The sequence below is a fragment of the Aspergillus udagawae genome (genome assembly GCF_001078395.1).
Source record: "Aspergillus udagawae IFM 46973 DNA, scaffold_6, whole genome shotgun sequence".
Taxonomy (NCBI): domain Eukaryota; kingdom Fungi; phylum Ascomycota; class Eurotiomycetes; order Eurotiales; family Aspergillaceae; genus Aspergillus; species Aspergillus udagawae.
In genome coordinates, this window is record NW_025091269.1 from 2,486,135 (window position 1) to 2,511,389 (window position 25,255).

Here is a 25,255-nt window from a genome sequence, read left to right on the forward strand (position 1 = left end):
TGAAGGGTCATTAATTGGGAGAGTGTGGTCATGACACCAAGGATCATTCAAAGGCGTGCAAATGGCAAGCGCGGAAGATTATTCATCCTCGTCGTCATCATCAACGATGTAGCGATTCTTCTTCCTCACTGGTGGCGTTCCGGATGCTCCTGCTTCCGAAACAGGTCGCTCTGGTGACGGCCGCTTTTCTTTGGTGGATCTCTGGACAGGGACATTATCTTCCTCTTCGCCTTCTGCATCCATCTCGTCATCCTCGAGAATCTCCTCGTCCTCATCATCTTCAACAATCTCAGGCTCTTCGTCACTGCCGACAAGGAAGCCATCGTCTTCGTCGTACTCATCCTCTCTCGTCCGTCCGCGACGATCGTAATCTTCTTCGTCATCGGTATAAATTTCACCGCGACGATTGGGTTTGCGAGGCTTGCGTGCACGGGGTCGCGTAGCGAGTAGGCCGTCGTCATCTTCCAGACCACCTACGGTCAGGCCAGCACCACCTGAGCGGTGGGAGAAGCCGACACGACGACCACGGTCGAGTTCACGCTCTGCGAGCTGCTGACGGCGACGTGCAGCTTTGAGTTTCTCACGCTCCGCCATTTCGGCCTGTCGCTTGGCCAGTTCAGGGTCCTCCTTAACCTCAATAACTGGCGCCGATCCATCCGCTGTCTTCTTGCTACCTCGCGCAGCCGCAGCCAGAGATTCTTGCAGACGCTGCACCGCATCATCAGTCTCCACGGTCGTAGGAAGAACAGTGAGGCCATGGGTCAAATGTGAGGTCAGTCGGAAAACCGACGAGGTCTCTGCGGCTGCTCCCAGGTAGACATGTGAATCCAGTTTTGTATCGTATTCGCCTGCCTTATTTGTGGGTGCCAGTGGCTTGGTGGATATTCTGTACTGCTCCTTCGGTGCCGACGCAAGCTGGAGGGTTAAAGATCCGTCTTCCCACCGGATAATTCTAGCATTTGATTGCAGGAGAGATTCGTCGTTCGGGTCATGACGCCAGCACAGGGAAGTGGCCGCAGTAGTGAAGGGAGGCGCGACGTACGTTTCCGGGTCGAATTCCTCTGTCTCTATCGACAAGAAGTTTGGAACTGGCATTGTATAGACCTGCGTATCTAGAGTCAGCCAACAGGGCAGCATGTTCTCCTTCGGCCCTGCTCCACGTACCTCGCCATTTGAAGTTACTGGCTCAGGCGCCCGGCCTAAACTCAAGTCCATAATGTTCACGGTTTCCTGGTAGTCCCCTTCCACGCCATCCTCATCCATGCGATCTCCGGCTCTGTCATATCGATCAATGTCATCTCCCGAATCTAGCTCCTCGTCGTCGAGTGTTCTTTGTCGACTGTCGAGCGGTCAGCATGTCTTAAAACTGAAACCATTGTAAAGTTCTTCATACTTATCGTCATTGCCAAAGCCCCCTTCCGACCCGTCGGATCCAAACAGATCAGCGTCGTCGTCCCCATTCAAGTTTCCCGCATCTGATCCAAAGGGGCTCGGATCCCGCGCTGCGGGAGTGTTGCTGCGTTCGCTGCCGACAGGACTGTCGGCTCGATCAGCAGCCGTGGTCCTTCCTGGGCGGCGTACCACATCTTCATCGGACGAAGACATGATGTGTGTTTTCTGAATGTGCTCCGGCCCTGCTGGGGTAATAGAGATTAACCGCAATGGCTGACGCGCAAACGGCGAAATCAGCAGTGCAAGGTCAGATTAATAGATGAATTGTTCCGGAAGGGCGTATCGGCAAGTATGAATAGAGATATAGATTCCGCTCACGCAATCGAGGTGAACTGTCAAAGTAGCACCTGTTGCGGAGCTTTCGTCGGAGGAACAACCATCGAGATTGAGCTATGGAGTATGGAACTGTTTCCAGGAATATCAGGATAATCCGTTCCGGACCTAACAAGGCTTAGCGGCGGGAATAGCTCCACAGGGCCAGACCGATGGAGGAGATCAACAACTGGAGAATCTTAGGAGTGGCAGTCAGTATTACTCTCCTTCTTTGTACTGTTCCTGTTCCTGTTCTCCTCAATTTCTTTACTTAGGTGTCTGGTCTAGCTGGCTATCTGGAACCCTGTGAACAACAATGGCGACCTTTTTTCAGAGTGTGTAAGTGTGCTGCGCGGCTCTCTTTTAAGATGGATTTGTTCCTGTACACCCCCTTCACACCGTCCCCTGAATTCCCAATATGGCAGCAGAATGATCAGACTCGGCACTGCAGGTGCAGAAAGGAAACTTTTCCTGCACCTGATCCTGCATGATCTTTTTCCTCATGTTTTTTTTTTTTTTTTTTTTTTCTTTACGCTTCTTGTACTACCTCCTTTTGAGGACGCCTCCCTTGACCTCTTTCTCCCCGCCCATACAGTCTCAAGAGTTGTGAATTGACTGCTAACTCGAATATCCCTATAGACGCCAAGGGTTTGGCAGAGGTGGTAATAATAAGAATAACAATAACAACGCTCCGAAGATGAACAACGGAAATTCTGCTCAGTCGTCGGCCTCTCAATCTGTTCAAGTGGCTCCTGGACCCAACTCCCCATCGTTTCCGCCGAGCGTGGACAGCCCCGCACCTTACGACCCTGACGCCCCCAAGTACTTTTTCCAGGAGAAGTATGCCCCTTTGAATGTAAAGGGTAACTTCCTGACCCTGTGTGCTTGTCCGAAGAACGTGGAGCTTGGAGAATGGCTGGCTCATCAAAGTAAGCGATTCTTGCGCATCCCCGTGTAGTCAGATCGTCGGTACTGACAGTCCGAATCCAATCAGTTGTTGAACAATACCGCTTGCTCCACGGCATGCTCCAGGTGATTCAGGAGGTCAATGGTGTCACTGGTTTGCCTATCTGCAACGAAAGCACATGTCCCACTATGTCTGCGGGTCGGTAAGTGACATGAAAATCCGACGGACACGCCCAATCTTCATGCCGCCTCTAACTGAATTCCCCAATAGGTTGACCTATACTTGGCTTGTAGACGGGCGTGCCGCCAAGATCTCCGCTCCCAAGTTCATCAATCGCGTTGAAAAGTGGATTGTCAGCAAGATCCATGACCCAGTCATGTTCCCTACCGAGAAGGTCACCGGCACCCCTGACACCTTTGCACTGCATGAAGCTACAAATGCCAATCCTGGTAGCGCCGACGCGAATTCTACCGGCGAGGAGTGGATTGGCAAGTCCAGCGGCTTTCCTCAGACTTTCTACAAGGACTGTCAAGGCATCATGAAACAGATGTTCCGTTGCTATGCTCATCTGTATCACGCACATTGGTTGAATCCATTTTGGCACATCAACAAACATGACATCTTGAACATGTGCTTCGTCCATTTCGTCACCGTTGCTAAATACTACAAGCTGGTTTCCGACAAGGAGATGGAGCCTATGCAGCCCCTGATTGACTTGTTCATCAAACAACAGCGTATCCCCCAGGAGGCGCTTGCGGGAGGCCACTGGGGTCAGCCAAGCTCTAGCTGAGCTAGAGGATGTCTTTTCTGACTTTGAGCGACCATTGAGCGATTCTCCGCTGACCTATGTTGGAACTGGCATTTCATCATACGGTTTTGCATTAGGATGATTCGCGTTTCCTATTCTGGGTACCCTTACTAGCAGGTGCTATAACCGTGTCTTTGGCTTTGAGCATTTTCCCGTCCGTGTAGATTCCTCGGACTCTGTTTTGTCTGTCTGGGTTCCTGGACCATCTGCTGTCATCAATGACTGTTCGGCTGGAATGGCACCTCACTTCGCATCTCCCATCCTCTCCTCTGCATACTTCCGTCGCAATACTTTACTGCTGGGTAGCATTGTCTTGTGATATTTGCTTCTGGGGATTATTGTGATGAGCATAGATTTTAACATTAAATTGGGAGAATCAGAAGAGACAATAAATCGATCAACATATGCAATTGTAGTTTGGCTGATGTACTCAATTTCTGAGGTTCAACATGGGGTGACCTGTCGTTCAGTCTGGCAAACGGTGACATTGCGCAAGAAGCCATGCACAGAGCAACATGACCCAAGGGTGAGTGCAATCCGAGCCAGGCTATGTGGTGATAGAAGGACAACACAGCTGGAACCCACTAGGTGACCTTCTAGCTGGCGTGCGTCTCTCTCTCTCAAGGAGTAGGGAAAGCACCTCAGCGCCTAGCGACTGAGACTCCCCATCCAGACCAGTAACTATGATGCAGTCGCGTGGAGCGTCTTCCATGGGTGCCATGTCGCTTCAGACAGGGCACAGAAGAATAAATCTCTCCAAAGTGATCTTCTGCTGTATAAACGCCAACCAGCAGTAGTGGTGTCTCAAAGATATACACCTTCTTCCTCGTTAACCTGTGTATCTTCCGGCCTTCTCGTCGCGTCCGGATGTGCTCTAGGCCGCTGATCCTCCACAGTACCGTTGACGACAGGGTGTGATGATGAAGATGCGGATGCTTCGTCTCCGTCCACTTTAGTATCCGCCTGGACTCTCTCTTCAATCCATAATTCGCCTCGATGCTCAATCTCGGTCTTCAAGAGTCCAATTCGCTCATTCATAGTGGTGATGACGCGCTCGTTTTCTGCGACGTACCCTTCCAGCTCTCGTTTATCGCTTTCACTCTCACAAGTCTCGTCTATAAACGCTCTAAGCTCGCTATTCGAGCGGCGCAGGTGTGCGATGGAGTTCCTGATTTCCGAGACCTTGGCGTACACCGCGGAGAGGGGCAGTTCCTTGATGGCTTCGGCAAAGGCTTCAAGGCTGATCGGCTGGGATTCTTCAGACATTTCTGCTAGCTGTGGAATAGATCTTATTGAGCTCCAGCAATAACAGACACCACAGGATTTTCTTTGTCTAAAAGTGACTATGTTAAGTTATCATGTTCGGGATCTATCATGGCCCAGAAGACTGCTTAATCTTATCGTTATCTCCACGTGACATTTATAGAATTCGTTTTGGAATGTTTGACATGAGGAACCTTTTGGTTTGAAGGGTTGTTTGCTAAGGTCCTTAGTCGAGGCTATGTTGAGATGTATCTAATTGCAGCCCTTTGTTGCAGTATTTTTGGAGAAATGCCATGCCGATGTTTTATGTAGGCGAACTTAGTGGCAGAAACCGCAAGATATATACTGGCATCGGCCACTGTAATTTCCCAAGCGCTTACCTCTCCACCAGCTTGGAAGCTCATATACTCAGGTGTCACTAGATGAATGAAAATGTATACTGGTTCCCAAACCTACTCTTACGCTCAAAACGCCTGCTCTATATCTATGGTTTGATTCAGGAACCCTCGTCTGTTCGGATAAATTGATATGCCGCTCGGAGGTCCGCTTTGTATATCGCATCCACATGGGACTTCAACACTCCCATTTCGTTATCATCATCAACATCATCCTTTATCGTATCCTTGCAGCAGGACCTCGAGCCCAAATCGCAGGATATGAGCAATGCGCTCTGTGTAGCATGGCGGACTCCATGCTCGGGGCTTGCCCCCTCGGGCTTGTTTCCGTTCAAATCAGCGATGTTTCGCTCCATGCTTTGCGAAATCCGCACTTCTTTCACATGTCGTTCATATAGTACATTCGGACGTCCTCTTTGTACATTTGACCGGAGACCTCATTCGTTGTCATTCCTGACCCTCAATCGATTTGTTCAGACCCATCCTCCGACTCCCATCAGGTCCTTCAGTACTTCCGTTCCTTTACTTTCGCAGTCTGCTCCTCCCGTTGAACATGGCGTCCCGCCTCGCTCCGACCCCTTCTCCCCGGCTGAGATCAACAAAATCTTCGGACCCAGAGCAAAAATACCTCCGGCGATGGGCAATCGTGTCCTTGCCGTACTGCACGGCAGACGTGTTGCCGGTACTCTCGACCTCGACCTGCCCAAAGACATAACTCGCTCCGTCCCCCCGTCCAGTCGTGATGCTGCCTTGGAGTGGCTGCGCGAGAACTATCCCCTAGATGAAGATGCTGCCATTCTTGCTCGTATCGAAAGAGAAGAACTCGAGGAGCAGCAGAAGCTCATTCAGCGGGCCGAAGAATTGGGACTGTACAAGCCTCAATCCGGAAGTTTCGGTGCTGAACGCGGTGACTCGAACGACCCCTACGGCAAGAGTGTCCTGAAGGAAATTCGAGAGCGGAACGAAGCGCGCCTTCTGGCAGAACAAGAGAGAAAGCGCAAGGAATGGCTGGAGAATGAGAATAAGGAGCGAGAACAACTGTTGCGCCAGGTCCAGCAGAATACAGCTCTGCAAAAGTTCGACGACTCTTCAGCACTAGAGGGTGAGTAGATCCAGCTGCTGAGTGGCGGATGCCTACCATTGAGGGGAGTACTGAGTTTGCCTGGTTTCTAGTACGAGAACGCGCGGATCCTGCAGAGCGCCCTTTACTCGCCTGGATCCAGAAGCACCACTTGCAAGCGACGGACTGGAATATGGAAGCGGCAGAAAAATCGAGCACGGTGAGTATTTTGCTTGAGCCAAGAGGGACTCAGACTCATTGCTGTCAAACAGGCTCGTCGCATCCTGCCAAGTCTCGCGCTCACTCTTCTCGTCCTTGGCCTCAGCTATGCCTTTGCCGCAAATTATGAAGCCCCAGCGAGAGCAGACCGCATGTGGCCGGATATGCCCCCAGCAGCCGCCACTGCGGTCGCCATCATGGGTGCGAATCTAGCCGTCTTCCTTCTTTGGAAGTTTCCACCGGCGTGGCGAATCCTCAATCGCTACTTTATCAGTGTTGCTCTCAAGCCCCATCCCTTGAGTATTGTCGGAAATGTCTTCAGTCATCAGCAATTCAGGCATCTGGCCTTAAACATGCTCATGGTGTGGTTTATTGGAACGAAACGTGAGTGCTGGTGAACCCTCTCGCACAGCCTTCTGATACTGACTTTGCCCAGTCCACGATGATATAGGACGAGGCAATTTTCTGGGTCTTTATATGGCTGCAGGCGCGTTTGGCTCCATGGTATCTCTGACAGGTCACGTCCTACTGGGTCAATTGATGATCACGTCTCTGGGAGCCAGTGGTGCGATTTCCGGCATTGTAGCGGCATGGTGTCTGCTTCACAGCCAGTACGTATTAGCATCCTGCACCTTTATTCTTTCAGTACTCGGAAATTGGAGAGTGCTTTACAGTGGCTGATTGATTACCCACACTACAGGGAGAGATTCACCATCTTCTTACTCCCCCCTGAATGGCAAGAGGTTATATCCGCCAAAGGATGGGTCCTCCTGACGGGCTTCGTCGCCTTTGAAATTTTCAACCTCGTATCCCCCTTCCGAGTTGTGAAGCTCGATCACTTTGCCCATCTCGGTGGATATCTGATCGGCGCTGTATGGGCCTTGGCGTGGAATGACGAACAAGAGAAGAAACGTAGGAAGAACAGGACCTGGTTTGAACGAGTTATGTCTGAATAGACCACGGTGATAAACTCATGTACTATATGCATACCTCATGTAACAAATCTTTTCTCACCTGTCTTAGCTATGTGTTAGTTTTGCGTTGTCAAGATCCTCGTATAGGTTGTTATGTTTCGTTTCAAGAAGAATACCCAGCTTTTTGCATGAGAAGAAATGTCTCTCTTCGATGTGACTGTAGACTTGACTCTTCTTCGGTTGAAACATGGTCTTACTCTGAGACGTCTAGAGCCATAACGCTTCATTGGCTTCTGAAGCTTACAAAGAAATCCAGATAGAGAAACTTGTCTCGAAGCATGCAGCTCTGCTCCGTAGGGGTGATATCTCCAGCACGAAAGGAGGCTCTACAAAACATCAACTGGCTTGACCAGCTACAAGCTCTTTCTCTTTTCGAAACATCATCTTGACAATTAACCCTTGGCCTTGGGTCGTATCAAAGGACGATAGCAAGCACCAGAGACAAACAAAGACAAACTGTTTGAATTCCAACCTACAGTTCGAGGCTTCAATGCCGTGTAGGATGGAAGATTTTTTCAAGGCAATCTAGACCTTCTAGAAAGTGTCTGAAGAGATCTTTGTTTGTCTGCTACGGATTCTTGCCTGCGGGCCGGCCTAAGGCACAAACAGACTTCCGGAACCGGCAGTGCAGTGAAGGCTTCATCCAGAGTCCAGATCTACGATGCCTCACCTCACGCACCCCGATCAGGTTACGCGGGATCGCATCACTGAAAGCTATTTTTGTAGAATCATCTTCATGCGCATGAAACCTGAGTGTGAGTAACCCCTTCTGATCTAATATCAGAGACCTTGGTGGTCAGCCAGCCCTGTATGTCCTGGTCTTCTGGAGTGACTGAAAGATGTAATCATGAAGACTCACGTAGAGCCCACTTTGGACGGTTAGACAAGAACAAAACATTGCTTTCTGGTGTTTTCTTGCTATTTTTTCGCCACGCTAGCGCGTCCTATCTCTTCTACTTTCACAGTATGCCCAGCTTCGTCACTTCACATCTCCCATACCTCTCTTTCTCCTTCTCATCTCCTCCGTTCAAACACTTCTTTCTATCAACACCGTCTTCCTCAGCTTTCCGCGATATCTGCAGAGCTTCATTAGCTTAACCAAACTATCTCTAAATATCCTTGGTGCTCTCACCTCATTCCTCTCAGGTCACCATTGTCGAGGCCTGACTTCAACACTTCTCAACGCGAGCGACTCCAAGAGAGGAGGTTTTCCTCCGTTACAATGCCCCTCATGCCTTCCAAGGTGAAGCGTTTCAAGAAAAACGGCAGGGCTCGTAGCTTGCGTCGCTTCCAGATGAGAAGAAGTGACAGAGACATCCACCTCGTCAACGGGTCTTCTGCCACCAGGAAAGCACTTGCTGAAGTGATGGCTTTGGAGATCAAAGACGAAACATACGACGAGTCCCAGAGTTTCTTTAGCTTCGCGCCATGGGTCCCATCAAGTGCTGCTGGAGACACTGACGTAGTTGAACCAGAGGTACTGACCTGCGTCAAACATCCATGGGGCATGATCGATTATCATCTTTATCTGAATAGTCTCGAGGGGGGAAAAGACATGCATATCAGGCGCGAAAACTTGTATCTGTTCGACGGTACAGATTGTGAACCCATCCGATACTGCGATCTCTTCGTTGCCGAGATTTACAGAATGGACGAAGACAGCCAGCGAACCCGCCTGCTCTTCGCCATTCTGCCCATTGCGGAAAAAGGTGCCGTCTTCGGCGAACGTAACTATGTCCTTGGCTATGACTGGAAATATAGAAGTTTGTTTGCCCGCCATTTCAATTGGATGCCCCACGACATTCGTGATATTTGGTCTGTGTGGAGCGAAGGCACAACTGTGTACACCATTTCCATCTCCAGGCTATTTAATCTCCTGGAGTCAACATTCCATAAGCGGACCGGAAGAGCTGGCGAGGGAATTTTGAGCTCAAATCCTCTTTGCACAAGCCTTCAAGTGAGCGATGATCCCGGCATGGAGATGGTCATTGTCACTATGTTCGCCCAGTTCGCTGCGGACTTTATTGATGTCATCTTCATTCAAGAAGAGTATCAGAAACAGAAATTCCGCCATCAACTGGCACGCTATGAAGACCAATGCCGACAGGTCCTGCAGCGTGCGTCGTATCGGGCCTGGTTTGCCCTCCGCGCTGGATCCGCGGGAGCCAAGTACAGAACGGAGAAAAACGATGACAACGATCCCTTCAGACAACTCCTCCAGGATCTGTATGCCTTGGAAGAGGAGGAGCGACAGGAGGAGGAGCAGTCGCACGGCTATCTGATGCAAAGCGGCGAATGGCGCGCAGCCGACTTTGAAACTTGGAGACGTCATCGCGAGGAAAACAGGAGGAGGCGCCGTGAGGAAGCTGTCCGGCGTCTTGAGGGTCTCTTTGCTATACCAAGCGACCTCCCCGAGATCAAGTCCCCCGGCGAGGAGTTCGAACATATCATGATTAAAGCTGGGGAGCATCCGACGATTGATGAGGATTATCCCCTTGACGCTCCAAGGACGCCTTCGCCCCCATTCCGCCACAGATCGGTTCTCCAGCAGATACAAAGCTTGACTCCAGGTTCTCCGGGCATTGTTTGTCCAGCGACGGAGGAATTCGATGATTTTGAGGCGACTGAATATCATAAGATACCCCTGCCCCTTCTGCTTCGCCGTACGCTCGAGCTTCTTGAAGAAAGCCCGGACTTAGATTCGCTCGACAACCGGGGCCGATTCGGATCGCTTCTGACAGACCTTAGAGTGCGTGTCCGCAAGAGGCCTGCTGATGTGTTCACCCTTGCACCGTCACTTGGTTATGAGAATGACAGTTGGAAGTTGGAGGTGCAGACGCAGCCTGAGGTCGGAGACCAACCGCCTCGCTGCCTTCTTCCTTCCCCTCTATTTGCTTAGAAGACATGTTCATGTCGTCACGGTGCCGGCGTCATCAAGACCCTGTACTTTTTCCTGAATGATTACTTTTTCCGTGTTGTTCACTTTGTCCCTTGAGTTTCCTCTGTTGCGTTTCTCAGTGTCTCGCGTTTGTGTTTTTTGACGGTTTTTCATGTTCAACCCCTTGAACGTTGATTCGACTGGTTTGTTCGTCGAATTTGTCCCTAACCTTTTTGTTATGAGTACGATACCCCCTTCAACATTGCACCTGCTTCGTTTCCTGTGCTTTCCCCCCCCTTTCCTCTCGTATTAACGCTTGTCTTTCGGCTCCCATTTCATCCCTGAAAATTAGTTCTCTATCTTCACACACACATTCTGCTTTAGTTCGCATTCAATCATTCCTTTGGGGGCATGAACCCCTACTGGTGTCGACATCTGTCGGCTTTTGTCACTGGACACGCCTTGAGGCCACCAAAGATCTTTTGTTCCGAGATTGTTGGGAATAGAAGTCCGGCTTCTCCTCTTGACGCTTTGGTCAGAGTATGAACACATGTCAGAGTCTTGGGATTGATGATTTGATTCAATTGTCGGAGGAAACGATGAAAAACAAAAGAAAAGGAAAAGAAAGAAACAAAACCGGAAACCCCCCCCCCCCCCCAAAAGGGCCCGAGGATAACAGAGAAAGAGAGAAGGATCAAAGAAGAGTCAAAAAAACAGATATCAAAAACAAAAGGACAACAACGTAATCATCATCAACAATATCATCCCATCACCGGTGATGGGATGATGTTGGATGGCACGCCGGTACGCAAACGACGGTGATGGTACGGGGATGGGGAAACACGCTGAGGTCGATGTCCTAGCTAGACTGGTGTATCTTTAGACCACAGTGAATGGAACCACTTGTCCACGGTGCTTACCTCCATTAGTATGAACAGCCTACAGGGGTTGTAAGTACTTCATTATTCTGTCATCAACCGTGAATCGAATATGATGGAGAAAGAAGACAGAAGTGATGAGATTGTAGATAAATCCAGATTCCTCATTGATTTGCGAAACGGATGGGGTAAGGACGCAGAGTCTTGAGGCTACTGGTGATCAAGCAGGTATTCCGTACTAGGTACCGGATCTCATCAAATCCAGGGCATTTGCAGCTGATTATGATCAGTCCGTTGGCATGAAATTGGTCAATGAATCAAATGTAGATGAGCTGAATATGAATCAAGTAGTCATCATTGATCTCTCCACAGCCACACTAGTTGGTAGTGCGACTCTTCAGTGCCTAGTCCATCAGGGATGAAGTGATCACAAGATGAAAGCTTCCCAGAAGAGCACCATTGTAGCTGATACTATATGGTTGTGCAGGTCCATCTGCTATCAAGCATCGTCAGCTTACATGAGCTAGGATGGCGCAAATCATTGACTATGTGTTCTCACTTCTCTCATTTGAGAGCGCCCTCACCTCTTCAGTCACGGATCAGCAGGATCTTCGAAAACAACAGATAAAAGTTTTTAACCGTCCCTGCCAAAGCACTCGGAAAACGCACAAGATGATTCGCCATATCTCTGCTCATCGTCAGCCAGATGCCCAACAAGCCCACCTCTACCGAAGTCAACCATGCGCACCAGCTTTCACCAGACAGGTGATAGCTACGCCAACGATCTACACGGGGAACGTCTTTGGATGTTCCAGGATCATAGCATTAGCAGATAGCACAGCCGACGACGTGCCATGACGGCTATCCAGGACTAGCCCTACTATCAGCATCTTAGACGAAGGGTAGGCGCTTGTATAGGTCTCCACCAGTTGCGCTGCGTCATGACTAGATACTGGTACACGGCTTGGATGTGCGATTGAGACTGAGGAAGGCGTCTATCTGGCCGCCGGTTCGAGCTGCAGCTGGTGCGAGAATTCAGTGTCCAGACCATGTTGCCCAACGCCAGCTTGATCAAAAGGATGGAGACGTCTCATACGAGACGGACCTAACTCATTCTGCCACTGCCTGGAGCATCCCAGACACAAAGACACAGAGGGATAAGGCGCCGGCAGTGGAGGGAGGATATCAACAGACGGTTTGTGGAATGAAGGCGCCTCTTAGCATAGCATAGGCACCTACATGATAATAATGACTACTCAGTACTTCAGCTCGCAAATTGTGAATCGGACACACTGCGATAGGCTGGGAAATGACGATAGACTGATCGCCCTTCATGTGGATCAATCATAATCATAATAATTACTCAAGTACCTCTTTCTATTCGAGTCAAAAAAGTGGCTGCCTGTAGGAGTGTGGCTAGGGAGGAGGATACCTACCTAGGTACTTAGTGGATACTGACCAGTGCGCCAGTGGTCACAAATGATAGGTAAATCTCCGCCGCAGAATCAGCTCGTTTTCCGACTGTAGTGATTGGTCAGCCAAGAAAGGAATCCCCGCAGGCAGCTCCTCCAGCCACATTGATAGTCAAGGTACCAACCGAGGTAGCTTACATTCTCCAGTGTTGTCTCTGGAGGGTACGGTACGACTCGTCTAGTATCAATAATGACGAGTTCCCTCGAACTTTGATTCAAGTGGTCTGCATTGTGCTGCATGTGTACATTATGTTTATATAGTGACTATCTACCTAGTACTAACAGAGGTATCTAATTCCAATATCTAACCGTGTACGCCTCTACGGAGTACTCCATCGGTATCCACTATCTATCTAGGTACACAAGTAGTGGTAGCCTCTTGAGGTTCCCTAGGTACATCACCATACATAATGCCAAGCAAATCAAATTCTTAGCTGTTAGCACTCTGCAAAGCTGTGGTTCGTGGTTCGGTTCAGCTTGATGATACTTCTCTCTGCGTGGATACAATAATATTATTAGTATGGGACGATCATTATTATTGACTGGCTGACGGTCGCTGGCTTTTCTTCCTTGGTACTCAGCCCTATCGTCGTCTCGTCATCCATTCCTCCCTTCAAGGCTTCAAACTGTCTACAAGCCATCCGCATTTCTTCTTCCTGCCTTGATCCCTTCTTCCAGCACCTTAATTAAGATCATAAGACTACCTTACTTGTCTATCTCTCCATCTCTTTCTCCTCTCCTTAGCAAGAACAAACTGCGCTCGCTGATCCGAACCAGCTGATCAGCCCTGTTGCCCCCTTCGCTTGTACATCGTGAGCCAGAGAATCCCTGGTCTCCTTAATAAAATTAATCTCTTCGTCTCTTTCACTTTCTTACAATCATTTGTCCCATGTTTTTTTTTTTTTCTTCGCTTCCGACTGCAATCTAACCACTTTAATCTGTTGATTTGATACCCTTTTGCTTTTTTCATCTCCTGCCCACCAGCCACACTGAGAGGCTTACCTTGCTCTCCCTTGTATTATTGTTGTATGACCCAAACAACCTAGCTCGTAATTGCCCAGTCTTGGTCCCCCCGTCATGGCTCACTCCTCCAGCCAGCCAAGTCATTATTATGGTGAGCTACCCATCACCCATTACTGATCAAAACTCTTTATTCTTCTTGCAATAACCGTGTCGCCATGGCTAACTATACGATGCATTTATTCAAGACGCTGTTCCAAATGGCCAAGCATACCAAAGCAACGCGCAGGTCGACGTGGTCTGCGGGCCATTGATCAACTACAAGAACATGACCGTCACCCCCTCCTCCTCTCTCTGGCATGGAAGCGTCTTGATTGTCACGAAACCCGGCCAAAGACAGCCCCAGCTGCTCCTGCGACAAAGTGGTCCGGTCGGCGGCAGCAATGCTCAGGTCAATGGCGATCCATCGACCCGTCAGCCCGTCGCAATCGATGGTTTGCGCCTTTACGAGGATCCCCAGAAAGCCTTCTGGCGCTTCTCCATCACCGTCCCCCTGGAGTCCTATGAAGCGCGCTGGCAGTATGACATCCCCGGCTTCCAGTATGCGGAAGCCAATCGAACGATTACACCCTGGAACTTTGTGGTGCCCTCCGTGAACCAGTCCATGCGGCTCATGTTCCACTCCTGCAACGGTTTCTCCGTAGGCACGAATATGGATGCATGGCTGGGTCCCAATTTGTGGAATGATGTCCTTCGCGTTCATGCGCAAAAGCCCTTCCACGTCATGATCGGTGGCGGTGACCAAATCTACAACGACGGAGTCCGGGTGGATGGCCCTTTGAAGGAATGGACGGCGATCGCGAATCCCCATAAAAGACGGACGCACAATTTCGATAACTCCCTGCGAGCCCGATGCGATGAGTATTACTATGCAAACTACATCAGATGGTACTCCACCGAGCCGTTCAAGACCGCCAATGCGCAAATCCCTCAGATCAATATCTGGGACGACCACGACATCATCGACGGCTTCGGTTCGTACACGGACCACTTCATGCGATGCGCCGTCTTTCGCGGCATTGGAGGCGTAGCGTACAAGTATTACTGCCTGTTTCAGCACCATCTTGCGCCGCCAAAATCTACCTTCACCACGGATGCCCCGCAGACTATGCAAGCGATCAACGGCACAGCAGGCGCGGACCCTCGGCAGACAGAGAACACGTTTGTTCTGGAAAATCAGCCCGAGGACAACAGTTGGATCGTTGGAAAAAGCCATGGGCCCTATGTAGAGGAGAAAAGCAGGAGTCTGTATATGCGCCTGGGCAAGCGGATTGCGTTTATCGGCGTTGATGCCCGTACAGAACGGACCCGACACCAGGTCAATTACCCGGAAACCTATGATCTTATCTTCTCTCGTCTTGAGCGTGAAGTGGCAGCGGCCAACGGGGATATCAAACATCTTGTGGTTCTTCTCGGTGTCCCCATTGCGTATCCCCGCCTCGCCTGGCTTGAAAATATCTTGAGCTCTCCCGTTATTGCGCCGATCCGCCTGTTGAACAAGCGGTTCGGTCTCGCCGGCGGCTTGTTCAACAAGTTTGACGGCCAGGTCGACTTGCTGGATGACCTGGATGACCATTACACTGCCCGCCAGCACAAGCGAGAGCGACGGATCCTCATTCAGCGTCTTCAGCACTTTGCCGCTGCGCATTCCGTTCGCGTGACCATCTTGGGCGGAGACGTGCACCTCGCCGCGATTGGGCGCTTCTACTCGAACCCCAAGCTTGGCATCCCGAGCGAGAGTGATCCTCGATACATAGTCAACATCATTAGCAGCGCAATAACCAACAAGCCGCCCCCCAAGGCTGTTGCAAACCTCCTCGCTCGCAGGAACAAAATCCACCACATGGATGGGGATACAGACGAGACGCTGATGTCTTTCTTCGACAAACAACCAGGCGGTGTGGAAAAGAGTGCTTCCTGGAACAAGGTGACCATGCCGTCGCGTAATTATGCTTGTATCACCGAAGTTGACGCCCCGTTCACTAACGATGATGCCGCCAACGGGGACCAATCATTCCCCATCCCTAAGAACGGCCACTCGCCGCTGCACAAGGGCGAAGCTGACGCAGGCTCGACCCATTCAGCTGCAGACGGCGTCGCCAGCAATGGTGGCATGCATGGCGGACTGGACGTGGCCGTGCGAGTCGAGATCGACCCGCAAAACACCGAGGGAGTCACCGAGGGCTACGGTTTCAGCAGTAAGTTTGCCTACTTTCGCCTTCATCTTCCTTTCCGTTTGCTTCGAGAATAACGGCTGACATGAATGGCGCAGTCCCTCCCCTGTCATATGTTACAGCACAGATCCCTTCACGGCCCACTTCTCGTAACGCGCATTCTTTGCAGGCTCCTTCCCTTCGACCGCACTCTTCGCGATCTGCTCGCCCTCATACTGCTGTCCACTAGTCTCTTTCTACAAATCATGGCTGCGGTGCAGCGGATCGAGCCGCCTTTTCTTTTTTTCTTGATATTGTTGGTTATAATTCATTGGCTGATGTATATCCCGATCTAAGTTTTCCTTAATGAACATTTGGCATGCTCTCTTTGCAATCACCAGGGCTTGTGCCTTGCCTTCGGATAAATTCATCTGATTGAAGGATGCGACTCTCAGGAAGGGATGAGGGCTCATCACGATCGAATGATCAAGGAGAAAGCTATAGTAGAACAACTAGACCTTTTTTTAGTCGTTGAGCCCTCCGAGACATAGCTTTAAACAACGTGTATGTCATCATTCGGGGTATTGTCAAAAGCAAGAACGGATGTTTACAGTGATGTTGGGAGTTGCACTCCGAGAGTGATGGACGACTAGTCACTAAGGGAAACTTCTCTCTTCCCCCAGCACTACTACTTCATCCATTCATCATCCACTTCTACACACATCCCCGACTTTCCAACAAAAGAAACCCTAGGCAACCTTCTGTCACCGATCATGATATCTTGTTCGGTCTCCTCAGCATCAAGGCATTTCCCCGCACAGAATGGCTCTTTCGATGATGCGGGGACGATACTTAAGACCCCTCACGATGTGGCTCTTGACTGGCAGGGAAACTTCCGATAGACAAGCGATGGTCGTTGAAGAAACTCTAATAAACATCATCAAACGGATTCCCTTACTGCATCGGGCTAAATCCACGGCTGCATTTAGTACCTGGATGCTTGCTGATAGTCTCGAGCTGTCCCCAGGGCTTATCTTACCACAGCTGAATATCTCTCCCTTATCTCTGCAACCATCAATTGAACATGCCATATGTCGAGGGACCATCGCTCTGCTTTGGTTTTCCCCTGCGCTTCATGACACAGGCTGGCTTGCAGGGGTTGGAGTTGCGGAACTGAGAGGTGTGGGCAGCTCTACCTGTGTCAAAGCAAGGGGCCAATGCATGAAAGCTCTATGGATTGTCCAGCATCCCGTATCATGGTTCATCGGACTTTATTATCAGGGTTCTACCCCGTCTAATCATAGATCCTGATACGCGAGGTGCTTACTTTGCCACAATCGTTACGTCCCGCGTTCCCGATGGGTATACCATATCCGTCCCCCTCTTGGAATTTGGAATGTGCAGGAGCGCCTGGATTTTCAACACCAGATTTGGCTCGAATTATGATGATTCGATGCATCTTATCAGTTGTGTTACCACCCTGGAAAGGACCATCCATGCGTGTTAGAATAGTGAGCGACCGACTCAGCTCTGGGTAATAAATAGACCTTCCTTGCTGACTTGGTTAGCAGCACAAGACCTCGGCCTTTCTTCTTGAGGCCCTTTTGATCCGTCTGCAGTGCTCATTATAGAATTCATCTTTCGGCATGGATGTCGGAGCGGATTACAAGCTACCTGATCCCTCCAGCAGTGCACATAGCAAGGAAGATGTTGCTCCTGAGACCGGTAGCATCCAGGAAGGCGAGGGACTCGACCGCCTAGGGTACAAGCAGGAGCTCCATCGCAACCGCTCCGTTCTCACTTTACTCTTCCAGACCCTGGCCATTGCCGCCATTCCCTACGGGGAGGGAAGTCCTCTACTCAGTGCCATCTACGGCGGGGGTCCTCTCTCGATCTTCGTCGGCTGGATCATGGTCTGTGTTCTCGATGAATGTGTAGCGTTATCCTTGGCCGAGCTCGCATCTCGCTGGCCGACCTCTGCAGGCCCTTACTATTGGTCGTTTCAGATCTCAAGGAGCTCCAAGACGGTGCTGTCGTTCATCAACGGTTGGATCTGGCTGGTCGGCAACTGGACCATCACGCTCTCCGTCAACTTTGGCTTCGCATCGCTGGTCTCGGCCACCGTCTCGATGTACCATCCGGACTGGGCCGCTACGGACTGGCAGCTCTTGCTAATCTTCTACGCCATCTGCATCGGCTCGTTCTTCATCTGCACGTTTGGCAACCGCTACCTTCCCCAGGTCGACATCGCCTGTGCTACCTTCACCGCACTCACCATCCTCATCAGCCTGATTGCGTTATCCGTCAAGGCCGACGCGGGCAGGCACAGCGCGGCCTACGCTTTGGGCCACTACGATCAGAGCCTTTCCGGATGGGGCGGCTTCACGTTCTTTATCGGACTCCTGCCCGCCGCCTACACATTCTCTGCCATCGGCATGGTCTCCTCCATGGCAGAAGAGTGTGCCCATCCCGCAGTCCACGTCCCCCGGGCAATCAGCCTTTGCGTCCCGGTCGGAGGTCTGGCGGGCCTGTTCTTTATCCTCCCCATCTGTTTCACTCTACCGCCGCTGGAAGACATCATTACGGCCCCCGCCGCCCAGGCCCTCCCCTACATCTTCCACCGGGTCATGGGCAGCCCCGGCGGCGGCCTCGCGCTGACCACCCTCGTCCTCGTCATCACGCTCTTCTGCTCCATCAGTATCACCGTAGCCGCCTCGCGCTCCACCTGGGCCTTCGCCCGCGACGATGCCATCCCGCTCGCCAGCCTCTGGGCCCGCGTCGACCCTCGCCTCGGCGTCCCCGTCTGGTCCCTTCTCCTGCTCACCCTCATCCAGATGCTTCTCGGTCTTATCAACCTCGGCAGCTCCAGCGCCTTTACCGCCTTTGTCTCCGTCGGTGTCATCGCCCTCGCCGTCGCCTACTCCATCCCCATCTTCCTCAGCCTCCGGCACGGCCGCAAAGAGGTCTCCAAGGCCCTGTGGAACTGTGGGCCCGTCGTCGGCCCCATCGTCAACGTCATCGCATTGTGCTGGATCGGCTTCGAGCTGGTCTTGTTCAGCATGCCCACCGTGCTGCCCGTCACGCGGGTCTCGATGAATTATGCGTCCGTCGTATTTGTGGGGTTCCTGGCCATCGCGGCAGGTTGGTATGCTGTATATGCACGGAAATGTAAGTTCCCTGTCTGCCTCTCATATCTGTGGGACGTCTGCTTATGCGTTGTCCGCAACCTGTAGCATACAAAGGACCCCCGGAGTCCGATGGACTTTGAATATACTGATATATCATCCTGGATCTCCTGGTCGAGATCAACACTTGCACATGTCTGTCTTTTTTGGTAATTCCGTAGTCGCTTATGACGCCATAAGATTCCAGTTAATTAATTACAATGTGTACACGCCAATAGGCCTTCCTTCTATTCGTAGGGTAACACGCAGCCCTGCTAAGTCGATAGGCACACTGTCACCTTGTATTTATCAGCCATCCTCTTCCTATTATGAATTCAGCACATCCGGCTGATAGTCCGTACTCCCTAGCAAACTGCTCAGATCCCGTCCGTTGTCTATACTATACCCCCTTCGTCTCCTGGGCACACCCTCGTTGGGACCACGCCGGTGCAATGCTACACTCTCGCTTGGCCGCCTTCGCCGCACGCGCTGATACCCCTTGTCGAGCTCGATCTCGACCACACAGCGGACCTTGAGCGCGCTGATGGCCGGCCAAACGCCCCTTTCACCCTTTAAGATCCAGCATGCCAGTTTGTCCTTGCTCGGGTTCTGTAGGAGCTTCGTAAAGTCACTCAGAGATAGATCGGGAACAAGCGTGAGATTCGATCCAGGGATCGTCTCTTCGATGAGGAGTCGGCCGATGATTTGAGGCAGGAGACCGAGGTAGTCCAGCTGGCGAAGTCGGTGGCGCAGCTCCACAACGACTAGGCGCATCAGCGGCCGTGTGATATTCCACTGGCCAGTCTGATGGCGGTCGAGCAGGTTCAGGTCCGAGCCCAGAAATGGAATGAGATACGGCCGCGCCTGCGACACGATGAAGTGGTTGACGTTGAATAATTCGGCGATGCGGGAAAGCGGTGACTCCCCGTCGTTATAATCTACGTGGCGCCATGACTGGAAGGTGGCGTCCTGAGCGTGTGGCCAGGGGACTATTGACCCTGTTTCATCTTTGCAGTATATCGTGACAGGCTGGTATAACGAACCCGTGGATGCATTCGAGGCAACTGCCGCCGACCAGATTAACTGTAGTGCGTCAGCCAGGCTCTCGAAACAAAGTGACTGTTCCAAAACTAAAGCTTCAAAGCTGAGCGTAAGTGTATACTTACAACATTCGGCGCGGTCAGGTAATTCAGCAGGTTCGGGGTGCCATTCTTGCCTGATGTCGCTATTGTAATGTTCAAGATCCGTTTCGACCGTGCATATGCTTCCTCGAAGGTTAAATCACCCAAGTTCGCCCGCACGCATTCCTCCAGAACTCCAGCGTCGAGAAAGTAGCCTTTTTCAATGTAGCGCTTCACCCGACGGAAAAGCGTCCCAAGCCAGCTGTCTTCGCTACTATAAGGCAATTCCTGTGAGTGCTCGCCAGAAAACTTCTCACGTCGTCGGCGATCAAAAGCCGTCAAATCAATCCCATCACTATCAAGGAATGACAACAGTTCGTCCTCTGAGTGGATCCCAACCAGAGCCGCAATGAGCGCTCCTGTTCCCGTCCCCGTGATGATTCTGGGCAAAAGACCCTGCAGATGCAGAGCCTTGACCACACCAAGGTGACATAGCCCGAATATTGAGCCACCTTGCAGGAGCAGAGTTGTTCTACCGAAAGCTTGGCGAGTATCATGCAGGAGCTCCAGCTTGGCCTGCGAGGTGAACCCACTCTCGTGGACTGGAGCGGTCTGCAGAGCTGTTATGTGCTGGATCGAAAGCGCGACTTGTGTGATATAGTCATCAATGAGGAGTTTCGTGCCAGCGTACGCATGTAAGAAGAGTTTCGGGGAGGTGATGTTGCCCAGGTTGCGGACAAGTCCGGAGCGGAGAAGATTGGCCAGTGTCAGGATATCGTCTTCCTCACGAGCAGTCATCAAAGCTTCTACTCGCCCCAGGATCAATCGGTAGTCGTAATGTCGACTTGTCGGGTTCTGGCGCCTGCACTACAGTTAGCTACCACCCTTATCGGTTCAGGCAGGCGAGATCTAAAACAACCTACCATAAATCCGCGCTCCGGAGCTCGTCCAGCTCAAAGGCAGCCTCTTCCCACTCCTCAAATGTCTGCGCTGTGGCCAGACGATGTCGCAGTCTAGTTTTAGGCGATTTTGAGAACCACCATGCCAGTAACCTCTGCAGGGCGACCTTGATCAGCACAGCCATTGGAACATCTTTGCGCGGAGGTTGAAGAGCATACATGTTTCCAGAACAGCGCGACGTCGAGCACCATGCTAAAGATCGCAGAGAAAAGAGCAGAGATAGCTACCCAGGACTCCATCTTTTTATGGTAGACTACAAATAGTGTGCGGTGAGCGTGATGGCGTACGGCGCATGTGGGTGTTATTGCTTTCACATGCTAAGAGTTGATGGGGTATGACATATGACGCGGAGAAGGTATCTCATCAGCCCTGCTTTAGTGGCAGTCAAATCGGGACAACAATCATTCTGGCAGAAAAAGAGCCCCAAGATTGAGGTTCTGTAGAAGATGGATAGAGGAGAAGAAGTTGTTGTTGGAGGTTACCAGGGATGGAAGATGAAAAGAGAAATGGGATCTGTTGCAGCATTGCAACTCTCCGCCACAAGTGAAAATAACCGCTCCAACCATAGTTCCGCTGTGCATTCAGGGTCTATAGATGTCTATTTCGGGAGATTCATTTATCTGGATACCCTTGGCGGTTTTTCTCGGCTCTCACCTCAGGTCGCCCTGCAGCGAATGCCAGTCCTTCCGACTCCTGGCCCGGCTACGATACGTCGGATGTGGGCAGAAGAGAGTCGGGCACAAGGTCTTGAGATATGTATTCCACAGTGTAAAACCAAGCTTGAATGGAAGTAAAGGAAACTTGGATTGTTCGTAGAAGCCGGATCTTTCCTACATACTATGTTCCTCAGATGAGAAAAGCCATATCCGTGGACACGTAAAGGGGCATTCGAATTCCGTTTTAGTTTTGCATTGACTTTCGCTTTGCTTTTTCCCTAATGCAAGTAGTGCGAAATGAAGTTCTCCAGACATCCTCAACTACACAGCACGGCGGACGGACCCGTAAATCGTCTATTCCTCAACAATGTTGCCTCTCTCCGAAACGTACAGACCGTCAAGGAACTAGACATGGGGTCAGCATCAGGACATACACCAAACGTAACAGGCCGGCATTCATACCTTCCGGATATCCTTGTTACGGACTCTGCAGATCTGCTGGATGTCGGCAGCGCTCTGGGAGACAGCCTCCAGGGAGTTACCGGTGAGCAGGAGCTCATCCTTAACGTTGGTGGAGGTGGCGACCTCGACACCGGGCTGGGCGGTGACACGACGAACGATCTTCTCACCCAGGAAGTTTCTAACAAGCGCAAAGTTAAGCCCGTCAGCACAGCTCTTCTTCTAACAGGAAATAAATGCGACAGTATCTCGCGTGGTCAAAGGCCCCGTTCTCTCGAGATCTTGGAAGGACGGCCAGCCAGTTCTCTTTCCCCAGCTTCCTTCAATTGGGGGTTTATGCAGCAGCGTACCTGATCTCAACCTCAAACTGGCCAGTCTCGGAGTTCTTCTCAATGTTGACGTTGATGGGAAAGTGAGCGTAGACGTAGCGCATCTTGTACTTGAAGCCCCGGGTGACACCAATGATCAAGTTGTTGATAAGGGTGCGAACGGTACGCAGGGTAGCGATGCCCTTGCGGACACCGTGGTGCATCTCGATGGAGATGACATTGTTCTCGGGGCGGCGGAAGGTGACGGCAATGTGGGAGAGGTCCTTGACGAGCTTGCCTGAATCGCGTAAAAAAGTTCCATGTCAGTGCCGTTGACCCCCAACGATGACGGGTCACTCGTCTCGACTGAAATTTCTCCCTCTCCTCGAGAAGAGAATTCCCGAACATGACAAGTATTGGGTATTATATTCAGCGTACCTCGGGGTCCCTCAACGGTCACAACTCGCGAGCGAATGTGAACCTTCACTAAACGGCGTAAATCCACGTTAGTCCCTATTCCTCTCAAGACATTGATCCCAAACAGCGGTCATTCTCGCATTCCCTCCTCTTGGACAGGGATGTAGCAGCGGTCTTCCTTGCAAACAGTGACTGTAGCCAGACCGGCGCGACAACTTCCCAGCGCACCCAAAAGCACCGCTACTTGTCTTCCATTCTGCTCCGGTGTCTTTTCTTCCAAGGACCTCAAACAACAAGGGACGAAGCGCTTGCTCACCATTCTCGGGAATTGGCAGCCGTTCCTCGGAGTAAATGTACCGCATCTTGACTGCGTGGGCTGTGGAATGTCCGAGGGGAGAATTGTCGATGTCGTTCGTGCGGTCGGTCGTCAAAAGGATCGAAATTCAACGGAGGCGGCCTGGTCTTGGTGGAGCGAAAATCGAGGGCGGGCGGGTTGTGCGTCGCTTAACGACCCTTCCGGCTTAGCGCGTATTCTAGGGTTCTGCCGGCAGCGGACATCTTACAGTTAACTAGAGCGGTATCTAGCCCCAGCTAAGGTACCTTTTGATTATGATCATTATTATTACTACGAGCATGTTAGATATCTATTGTCAATGATATCCGGTCTATTTGGTTTTTATTAGAAGTTCTGCTGCTATCTCTCTCCGTCGCTATATGTCGCTGAATGTCGCTGAGCTGAATGCCTGAGGCATCAAAAGAGCATTTTTATAAGATTTATACGATAGGACATTGAGAAAGGAATGCAAAGTCATTCACTTCTTATTTAGTTGCAAGGACTTGCCCCCGTGCCTATGGCGAAGAGATTGTGCTTTAAATACCCAGAGGAGTCGTGAGAAGAAGAAACCAGGAACCCAGTTGCCCAAACACCCGACCAAACTCCATGCTGTATTGTGTCCCCATCACACCTGTCGCGCGGTGACCATCACTCAGCTTGCTTATTTTGGTCCTTACGATCGACCTCCTGTATCCATTTCCCACCCAGACTCTTCAGCGTCGAGGCAAGCTCGTCCTTCTCATCAAGTGCAGTCACGTCGTCACCGCCGCCTATACTCTTTCCATTGACGAGTACATTGGGTACAGTACGTCGGCCGGTGTTCTCTGCCAAGAGCGATTGAAGTTGTTGTCCCATTGCATGCTGATCAAGTTCGACCACGTGCGGCGCAGGTACTATATTATATTTCTCGAGGAGGATAGACTTTGCCCGCTTGCTATAAGGACAGTAGGATTTAGAGAAAATAACGACTGCGCAATAGAGCATGGTGTTAGTGACCCTCCCGTAGACAACAGATATGGGTCTTAGGGGACATATTAACGTACTGGGCGACCTCTTGAGAATAGCATTGAGCTCATTTTTAACGGCGGGGTCATCCTCAGAAGATGCCGGGTCGGGCTGTTGCTTGGGCGGATCCTGATTCTTGTTCTTTGGTACCGTCATCTTCGTACGTCCTGCAATTGGGATCTCCTCCATCTCCTCACTGGCGCCTTTGGGGATGGCCGCCTTGACTCCGTCCGCCTCCTTCACTACAGGTTTTGCATTCTCGACGGGTTTTGGAGCGGCGGGTTTCTGCGGTTGCACATTCTGTTTTGATGCAGCCTCTTTTGCTTCTCTGTGGGCGTCTATCGCCGCGACAGTAGATCGATAGAATCTTTGATTTTGTATTGTCCCGGCGTCGCCCTAGCGTTCGCAAGCTATATTAGTTACCGTATGCTTAGTTCTCGCAGAATAGGGAGGTCGTACCGAATAGTAGAAGATGGTGACCATCAGCACCACGGCGGCTATGAGCAGAAGCCTGATCCGTCGCTGAGAGAACATCTTGTTCGATGTTCTGCTTGACCTCGGTCAGATATAGCCCCTGTCCGGTGCTAACAATCTGATTATTGTATTTTCTTTAATCGCGACTGTAGTTCTCTTGCATCTAACATTAGATTCGCGTGTAAAGTGTGGTCACGCTCGTTCAGCTCCGCAGTAATGGAGTACTAGGGGTAGCTTCTGTACATTGACCACGACAATCAATCCCCGCGTAAAGGGACAGACCACAGGGAAATCCGATGGCCTGAATATGCTCCGGGCTATTCCCAACTCTCAGGTCCGTCTGGAACCGAAGCAAAGTGACCAACTTGTAATATGGTCAATTTGCCATGAGAAAGGCGGCAGAATCGTCCGTTGGAATTAGGTATGTCGTATCTTAGCTCGCGCTTCCAATTACGTCACGGTAAGTACTCATCACATAACTACCTCTCCGAGGGCTGGATTATACTAATTTAACGCAACAGAATCGCTTCGATCTACCACTTTGAATGTTTGTGAGAGAATTCAGT

General features: G+C 51.0%; 10 protein-coding genes across 10 annotated transcripts; 5 read left to right on the plus strand and 5 right to left on the minus strand.

Moving 5' to 3' along the window:
- Nucleotides 1–78: 78 nt before the first annotated feature.
- Nucleotides 79–1,605, minus strand: Aud_008636 (Paf1-complex subunit LEO1; the record flags this gene model as incomplete). Its single annotated transcript, XM_043293506.1, has 3 exons — nucleotides 79–1,104; nucleotides 1,165–1,339; nucleotides 1,394–1,605. The coding sequence occupies 3 exons, from the start codon at nucleotides 1,603–1,605 to the stop codon at nucleotides 79–81; spliced, it is 1,413 nt and encodes a 470-aa protein (XP_043149441.1).
- A 475-nt stretch (nucleotides 1,606–2,080) lies between these two features.
- On the plus strand, nucleotides 2,081–3,461 carry Aud_008637 (Mob1/phocein family protein; the record flags this gene model as incomplete). Its single annotated transcript, XM_043293507.1, has 4 exons — nucleotides 2,081–2,103; nucleotides 2,404–2,693; nucleotides 2,759–2,873; nucleotides 2,942–3,461. The coding sequence occupies 4 exons, from the start codon at nucleotides 2,081–2,083 to the stop codon at nucleotides 3,459–3,461; spliced, it is 948 nt and encodes a 315-aa protein (XP_043149442.1).
- An 822-nt stretch (nucleotides 3,462–4,283) lies between these two features.
- Aud_008638 (uncharacterized protein) lies at nucleotides 4,284–4,745 on the minus strand (the record flags this gene model as incomplete). The annotated part of the gene is made up of 1 exon (XM_043293508.1): nucleotides 4,284–4,745. The coding sequence occupies one exon, from the start codon at nucleotides 4,743–4,745 to the stop codon at nucleotides 4,284–4,286; it is 462 nt and encodes a 153-aa protein (XP_043149443.1).
- Nucleotides 4,746–5,479: 734 nt separating this feature from the next.
- On the plus strand, nucleotides 5,480–7,372 carry Aud_008639 (rhomboid protease PCP1; the record flags this gene model as incomplete). Its single annotated transcript, XM_043293509.1, has 5 exons — nucleotides 5,480–6,239; nucleotides 6,311–6,417; nucleotides 6,470–6,800; nucleotides 6,853–7,027; nucleotides 7,117–7,372. 5 exons carry the CDS (start codon nucleotides 5,480–5,482, stop codon nucleotides 7,370–7,372), a joined length of 1,629 nt encoding a protein of 542 aa, XP_043149444.1.
- Nucleotides 7,373–8,612: 1,240 nt separating this feature from the next.
- On the plus strand, nucleotides 8,613–10,289 carry Aud_008640 (uncharacterized protein; the record flags this gene model as incomplete). Its single annotated transcript, XM_043293510.1, has 1 exon — nucleotides 8,613–10,289. The coding sequence occupies one exon, from the start codon at nucleotides 8,613–8,615 to the stop codon at nucleotides 10,287–10,289; it is 1,677 nt and encodes a 558-aa protein (XP_043149445.1).
- Nucleotides 10,290–13,695: 3,406 nt separating this feature from the next.
- Nucleotides 13,696–16,041, plus strand: Aud_008641 (uncharacterized protein; the record flags this gene model as incomplete). The annotated part of the gene is made up of 3 exons (XM_043293511.1): nucleotides 13,696–13,732; nucleotides 13,827–15,836; nucleotides 15,911–16,041. The coding sequence occupies 3 exons, from the start codon at nucleotides 13,696–13,698 to the stop codon at nucleotides 16,039–16,041; spliced, it is 2,178 nt and encodes a 725-aa protein (XP_043149446.1).
- Nucleotides 16,042–17,437: 1,396 nt separating this feature from the next.
- Nucleotides 17,438–19,059, plus strand: Aud_008642 (putative amino acid permease; the record flags this gene model as incomplete). The annotated part of the gene is made up of 2 exons (XM_043293512.1): nucleotides 17,438–18,959; nucleotides 19,025–19,059. 2 exons carry the CDS (start codon nucleotides 17,438–17,440, stop codon nucleotides 19,057–19,059), a joined length of 1,557 nt encoding a protein of 518 aa, XP_043149447.1.
- A 223-nt stretch (nucleotides 19,060–19,282) lies between these two features.
- Aud_008643 (triacylglycerol lipase family protein) lies at nucleotides 19,283–21,196 on the minus strand (the record flags this gene model as incomplete). Its single annotated transcript, XM_043293513.1, has 3 exons — nucleotides 19,283–20,038; nucleotides 20,122–20,938; nucleotides 21,000–21,196. The coding sequence occupies 3 exons, from the start codon at nucleotides 21,194–21,196 to the stop codon at nucleotides 19,283–19,285; spliced, it is 1,770 nt and encodes a 589-aa protein (XP_043149448.1).
- An 850-nt stretch (nucleotides 21,197–22,046) lies between these two features.
- Aud_008644 (60S ribosomal protein uL6) lies at nucleotides 22,047–23,238 on the minus strand (the record flags this gene model as incomplete). The annotated part of the gene is made up of 5 exons (XM_043293514.1): nucleotides 22,047–22,097; nucleotides 22,155–22,332; nucleotides 22,502–22,757; nucleotides 22,898–22,945; nucleotides 23,193–23,238. The coding sequence occupies 5 exons, from the start codon at nucleotides 23,236–23,238 to the stop codon at nucleotides 22,047–22,049; spliced, it is 579 nt and encodes a 192-aa protein (XP_043149449.1).
- Nucleotides 23,239–23,858: 620 nt separating this feature from the next.
- On the minus strand, nucleotides 23,859–24,749 carry Aud_008645 (glutaredoxin; the record flags this gene model as incomplete). The annotated part of the gene is made up of 3 exons (XM_043293515.1): nucleotides 23,859–24,178; nucleotides 24,254–24,611; nucleotides 24,675–24,749. The coding sequence occupies 3 exons, from the start codon at nucleotides 24,747–24,749 to the stop codon at nucleotides 23,859–23,861; spliced, it is 753 nt and encodes a 250-aa protein (XP_043149450.1).
- Between the last annotated feature and the right edge of the window lie 506 nt (nucleotides 24,750–25,255).